At 39.4% G+C, this 7,118-nt stretch overlaps 1 protein-coding gene across 1 annotated transcript; it reads right to left on the bottom strand.

The window, feature by feature from the left end:
* Nucleotides 1–946: 946 nt before the first annotated feature.
* Nucleotides 947–1,912, bottom strand: LOC119512547 (olfactory receptor 10J3). Its single transcript, XM_037807289.1, has one exon. It carries the CDS (start codon nt 1,883–1,885, stop codon nt 947–949), a length of 939 nt encoding a protein of 312 aa, XP_037663217.1. The 5' UTR covers nt 1,886–1,912.
* Nucleotides 1,913–7,118: the final 5,206 nt, after the last annotated feature.

Genomic DNA, 7,118 nt, shown 5'->3' with positions numbered 1-7,118 from the left:
AGTTCTGAAAATTAACTCTTGTGGGTTTAGGAGCTTATTGGGAAATTCTTAAGTCAATACTTAAACTTCTTTTCATTAGTAAATATCTTCAGGATTGTACAGTCCTTCTGTTATAACACACTATCAGGTGTAATCAATATACCCTAGTTCAGCAACTATACTTTTGCTTGGCTCCTTCCACCCTCCAACCTTACTTTCACTCCTGATGGAGAAGTGTTGAACATTTCAGTATGTTCTTTTTTGCTATCTGAGTTTTCTCACCTGGGACTCTCAGGACTATGGCCAATCCTCCTCTGTGTTCTAAGTAGGTGGCACTCTGTTGCTTTCCCATATTTGTGCTCCTTATTTGCAGGAATGATCAGTTAGGGTAGTTCTGTTCCCTTAAAAGGTACGTGCTCAGGCTGTTGAAGATTCCACAGGCTTTGATGGGATATTAGCAAGTAGTAACAATGGATTACAAGAAAGCCTTCAATTGTCCACAGCAAAGGATACACATATGTGTCTCCTTACTTACTTGTTAAAAAGATATCAGATTACTCCTACACCCTTAACAATTAAAAAAGACTTTCTGAGGTGGCTTCCAAAACCTTAGTTCACTAACTTTTTAGAAGTTATTTGACTTTCTCTCTTAACAGGGTCATGTAAGTCAGAATATTCTCAGAGTGTGTATAGCCATGCGCACAAGTGTGTGAGTGCAGGTAAGTTTGAAACATGCAGGCATGGAAATCTTTCCTTTATATTCTTAAGTGCATGCCAAGCCATTTTCTAATCTTTCTGGAATAAGGCAAAGATAACCATGAATAGCCCAAATGAATTCCTCCAGTTTTAGCACCCAATTCAAGTTAGTCTTTTCTTCTTGTTCCCAAAGTTTAAATGAAGTAATAAAACAGCATTAAAATCAACACATATTTATTAACTCAAAGAAAAACCTTCACAACCTTTCTCACTAAGGGGAGCATGGCCTTCTACCTGTGGCTCGGTACAGAGCATCTTTGACGTCCTTGTTCCTCAGGCTGTACACGACAGGGTTCAGCAGAGGAGTGATGACAGTGTAGGTCACTGAGATGAGTCTGTCCTGCCCCAGGGGACTCTGGGACTTGGGCTTCAGGTAGATGATGGAGGCACAGCCATAGTGGATGATGACCACTGTAATATGGGAAGCACAGGTAGCAAAGGCCTTCTTCCTACCATCGGCTGAAGCAATCTTAAGGATGGTGGTGATGATGAGGGTATAGGAGATGAAGACTAAGCCCATGGGCAGGACGAGAACACAGACACTGACAACAAAGTTGATAATCTCATTGACCATTGTGTCTGCACAGGCCAACTTCAGCAGGGGTCGCACATCACAGAAGAAGTGGGAGATGACAAAGTCATCACAGACGGGAAGGCCAAACACAGATGTTACTTGGACAATGGCCATGCCCAGGCCAATTCCCAGTGATCCAGATGCCAGCTGGACACAGGCCCTCTTACCCATGATAACTGAGTACCTCAGAGGGTTGCAGATAGCCACATAGCGGTCATACCCCATGGCTGTGAGCAGGAAACAGTTGTTGATGCCAAAGATGAGATAGAAAAAGAGTTGGGCAGCACAGCCCTGGATAACAATGGGCTGGTGAGGACTCAGGAGGCCAGACAGCATGCAGGGAATGATGGCCATAGTGTAGCAGGTCTCTGAGATGGACAACAAGCTCAGGAAGAAGTACATGGGGGTGTGGAGGTGACGGTCTAGGCAGATGATGGTCACAATGATGACATTACCAGAGAGTGTTAGCAGGTACAAAGTTAGAAAGACAATAAAGAGGACTAGCCTGTGCTGCCTTCCAAAGCTGGAGAAACCTTCAAAAAGGAACTCAGTCACAGTGGAGTTTGGCTTTGGCATTGAAGAAGGTCTGAATCTGAAAAAGATGGACAAAAGAAAAGGAGGGGGTGATGATCCAGTTGTCAAATGTTGATAATTGGTGTGCTCATCCTCTGAGCAATGCTCCAGAAGCCACCAATGTTTAGCTGTTGGTCAATTACTCAGAGTCATCCATCACTTCCCCCCACCCACCTCCTTCTTCTTCGCTACTATAGAAGTGTTACCCCAGGACACTGGAACTGAGGGCATAGGTAGAAATGATGGAAAGTAGAGATAAATTAAAAGGCAGACATGTAGAAACAACTGCCTGACCATCAAAGAAGTGAATCCAGGTCAAGAGAAGAGAAGGTGATACATTGAATACACCCAGCTCTATAGTTATTCAAATCACTCTTGAATTAGGCTCCCAAGGATCCAATGAGGAACAGTGACTTAGTGTAAGGTAAGATATTTGCTGATATCCTTCCAACACTGTCAGCATGAACTGAGAATGCCAAATGCTCTGTAAGGTACATAGAATGACTTCTCCCTGGAACCCTGAGTCCTAGGCTTCATTTCCATGAGCCCCTTTACCTAAAATCTCCAGAAATCATGAAAGACTGGGAAAGAGAGCCCTTATACTGGCTTTTCTTTCTGGAGACCTTGCATCCAATATCCTCTAACATCATGAAAAACGGTTTGATAAGACACTGCAGTTGACCATGTAGTTCATCTCCCACTTGAATTCCAGCCAAAGGCAAGAAAGAGAATTGAATGAATCTGAGGATGCCTCTTCAAGTAGGGAATAGAGTGAAAGCAAAGAAAATTTATTTAAGAGAAGAACCATATGTTCTATTTTGTACTTCAGATGTGCATATTTCAGGCTGTGTTGGGGATAGAAATAAGCTGGCTCACCTTTTCTTTGTCTTACCCCATATGAAACCAACATAGGAGACTATACTGGGGCAAATTTAACCTTGCCCCTTAAACCTATATCTATTCCTGATGAAACTACCATGTTTAACCATCATCTCCACTCATCATCTCCACTCTGAAAGTCATCCTAGTTACTTCCCTTCCCCTTTCCACCCCAAAGACAGGATCTCCTGAAATTTTCTCCTCTCTGTTTTCTCCTCTCCATGCATCCTACCAACACCTAACTTCTAACCAGCATCATCATTCTCTCTGACCACTGGAATAGTGTCATAAAAGAATCTTCCTAATTGCAGGAGACCCTAATCCTGTTCTTACTCCTAAATGTTGTCAGAGCATTATTTTAAAAATCTGTTCATGGAGCTCTTCTGCCTAAACTCCTTCAGTAGCCCCTCAAAATTTTAAGCACAATATTCAAACTCTTTCATAAATCGAGCACAGTAATGTTCCATAGAGTTGCTATGAGGTTTAAATGGATTAATGTATTTGAAGGGTTATGACATAGCACTTGACACACAGGAAGTCCTTAATAAGTGGTAGTTATTATTGGTAGTCACTATGTTTTATTTTCCATAAATGAACCAGTTTATATTTCATTCCCACCTGGGTGGAAGTAACTTCAGTTTAGCATTATTGGATTTGTAAACAAGCCTTTGAATACCCCAGCCTTGATTTTATAAAATTTTGTCATTTCCTTTCCAGTTGCTCTTATGGGCTTTTTTTTAACTCTTTTAAAATCATTCTTGAGGTGCACTCACCAGAAACATGTGCTACGGCATGTACTGTCCTGATACAGATGCAGATTAGGTACGATAAGATTTTCAGCTTTGCTTCTAATCCTCTTCTTGAAGATGCCTAGAATTTTATTTCTCCCTAGGGTCAGAGTAGCTCATCTGCATAAGATACCTATAAACAGTCTGCAGTGACATCTGGATCCCTTTCCTGGTATATAATTGATGGTTTGGAGCTCATCACCTTAAAAACCAGTTTCCATTACACTTGCACACATTGAAATTCATCCAGGATATTCTTATAACTTAATTTCATTGTATTCACCAGTAGATCTTACTAGTGCCTGTGGCTTGGGTTATTTCTCTGTTTTCTTTCTTCTTCAGTCATTAGTCCACACCCTAAAACATTTATCGCAGCACCATTATATGGACTCTTTTCAATGGATAGACTAGGCAGTAAAGGGGTATATTGAGAGTGGAAAGGGGAAATTATTTCCTGGAGCAGGATTGCTTGTCTGGGACATAGGAAATGTGTGTAAAGAGGGAAAAATGAGAGATTTTAAAAAGTAGGGAGGCTATAAATGAAACCTTGAAATTCAGATAATCCCTTTGACTTTGGAGTTTTTACTATCCTTCCTGTCTTTCAAATATATGACAAAAAGAAGTTAAACAAGGCCTGTCCCTTACCTAATTTCTGGATGAGTACATTGCTTACATTTTTCTATAGAGAAATATATTTATTTATCCCATTGTTTCCTGAATTATTTTTGGTCCCTTTTATGATAAAATTTTGCTTCAAATCCAAGCAAAACCATTTCTTCAGTAGCTCAGTTTTGCAAATGTGTTGAGTAGTCGCAAAGTGACTATATGAGCAACGTACTAGTACTAGGAAACAAAATTGAGCAAGGCATGATCCTTTCCCTCATGAAGGAGCTTAGGTTCTTGAACAGTCTTTGGTATAGGATCATATTAAAGGCCTTTGAAGTCTCATGTCTCTTTTCTCCACATTAGTGTACACATTTACATTTCTGAAATCTTAGAAAGCACAATTTACACCATGAGAGAACATATTCCTCTTTCTTCTCTAGAAACTCTGTCTAGTTGATAAATGAGTACATGCTATAATAAACATTCCACATCCTAGCAGATAAAGATGTGAGACTCACCAAATAGCTTGTTTCTTTGGTCTTTCAGGGAGCTGTTCTCATGCTCGAGAGTCACATCCACCACTCTGGAAATATGACTGACTATAATAACAGATTATGCATTTTTGCTAATAGTTGTAAAACATTACAAGGTTTTTGTCAGTGCCGTTTCTGGGCATTATTTAAATCCACCAGTTATTTAAGTTAAATCACTTTGTAAAAATATTGCTATTTCACCTATGAATTTTCTTATCTGAGACTCACTAATGCCTTACTGGGCAGAGCTATGGCTCAACTGGAATTCTCCCTTCACTGGCAAATCTTCCAACACTGCCCAGAATGGGATGCCTCAAAAAAACTATTTAAGAGAGGAAGGACATAATACCAATCCCAGTTTTCAAGTGTCTGAGACTAAAAATGAAGGACAGAAAAAGACACATTAAGTTCCTCTAGATTCTCATAGCTCTTCCCACTGGAAGAAGCTTCTCTCAGGTCTGACTTGGGGTTCTTAATAAGTTGCCAAATTTTCTGTTCTAGACTCCCAGATCTCTGTTCCCCAAACAGCACTAACTACTCCCAAGAGCAGAAGACAGAATCCAAACAGCACAGTACCTGGAGACCTCATTAAGGAGGCAGCTCATTTCCTAATCCTAGAATAACGCTTGGAAAGGTGGGGATGGTTTGGCTATTAGGGACAATATCTGCAGTGAAAAGGCTACGTTTCCTCATTAGGATGACAAATCGTCCTACTAAGATCCATGTGACACTTTCTGTCCATTTCTCTGGCTCCAAGGGAGTGGACTTAAAAGCCTTATGAAACGGTTCTTCGTAAGTGGAGGAATAGAAGCAACAACTTTAAGAAGGGTTTAAGCCTGGTTCCCTGCTGCCCGGCACACAAAGGGCTGATCTCCAGATTCTTTGACACTTAAAGTCAGTTTAAAATCTCTGGATAGAATCAATCCTATCATAAATTTTTTCATAACAACTTTCATGCTTTTGATCTGATCTTTCTCATTTCAGCTCTGCATGCCACATCCCCTACATTCATTTTGGAGCCCAAGCTCAGTTTTTCCCAAAGCCTCAGCCTTGCCAGGACATCTTCCATGTACTAAATCCATTTTATTATCTCATAGCCCATGTAGAAGTTAATGATTGCATGCCTGTAGCCCTAAAGCATGCAAAAATTGCAAATCAAATGTCACATTTTTTTAACTCTGTAATCATTTTCTTTGCATTTATTTTATATTCCCAGCTTAATTGTAAGCTTATTTAGACTCTCAATCATCTTTTGTTCTTCTGACTACCTATAGCTGCTACCATAAATACAAATAATAAAATATATAAATACAAATAATAACACATTACCACATGCTAGGACTAAACTATGCAATGTACATATATCATACATATATTAACTCATTTAATCCTAGCAATAAACCTTTAATTTGGGTACTACTACTACTACTACTACTACTACTACTACTACTACTACTAATTTTTCCAAAAAGAAAACTGGGGCACAGTTTTGTGTAACTTTCCCCAGGACACTAAGAAGGTCAGTAGGGAATGAGGATTTAAACCTATGTAGACCAGCTCTAGAAGCTGTGCTAGCACAAAACTAGCACAGAAATCGCCGTAAATATTAGTTAGATTCAATTTAACTTCAAATTGTGCTCAATGGTTGTGCTGCTAGTGGTAGCAATCTAAGAAGGCATCTTGATAATGGTGAAGAGAATCATTAGACAAGTGATCAATTTACTTGAGTTTTAGTTCCATATCCGCCACTCACTTAAAAATGCTTGGATAAGGCACTTATCCTATATGGACCCTTATTTATTCATCTGTGAATATGATGATTTTGTGATGAAGATGATGTTGAGAATGTATCTACCAGATTTTGCTTTCACTCTGCATCCTTTACACAATTTTATGCAATCTCACAAGAATACGATGAAGTAAATACTATTATCTCTTTTACAAATGAAGAAACTGAGGCTTAAGGGAGTTTAAGTAAGTGAGAGAACTGAAATAAGTTACTCTTTACCAAAGTTCTTGACATCATGCTCCATTTCACATTCTTATACAATTGGAAGAGAGAATTCATTCTCTCCCAACTCTAGAGTGATGAGATAATGAGTATAAGCTGTGGATACAGCTACCAAGTTAGTGAACACTTGAAGGGACAAGATTCCAGAAAGAAAGGATATGCTAAAATATTAGCCTGACATCCACTTCTTTACAATTGCCTTGAGGAACTGCAATACGTAGTTTGTAGTTTTGGTCAAAAGAATAAACTGATCAGACCTTCTAGCAGTCTCCATATGCTAAAGGTCTACACTCTAGATGAAAGGGAAAAGTGGAAATAGATTAACCCTCAGAAACCCATAGCAAACTACGGCCCTCTGGTCTATCAACCTACCACCTATTTGTATGTAGCCTACAAGTTGTACAATGCTTTTTACATTT

This window comes from Choloepus didactylus, chromosome 2, assembly GCF_015220235.1.
Source record: "Choloepus didactylus isolate mChoDid1 chromosome 2, mChoDid1.pri, whole genome shotgun sequence".
Taxonomy (NCBI): Eukaryota; Metazoa; Chordata; class Mammalia; order Pilosa; family Megalonychidae; genus Choloepus; species Choloepus didactylus.
Note: the sequence above shows the minus strand (reverse complement) of the source record. Positions and strands in the feature narration are given on the sequence as shown.

What these genes read in the sequence shown, in the direction of transcription:
- LOC119512547 (XM_037807289.1), bottom strand. Translation starts at nt 1,885, where the DNA reads ATGCCAAAGCCAAACTCCACTGTGACTGAGTTCCTTTTTGAAGGTTTC.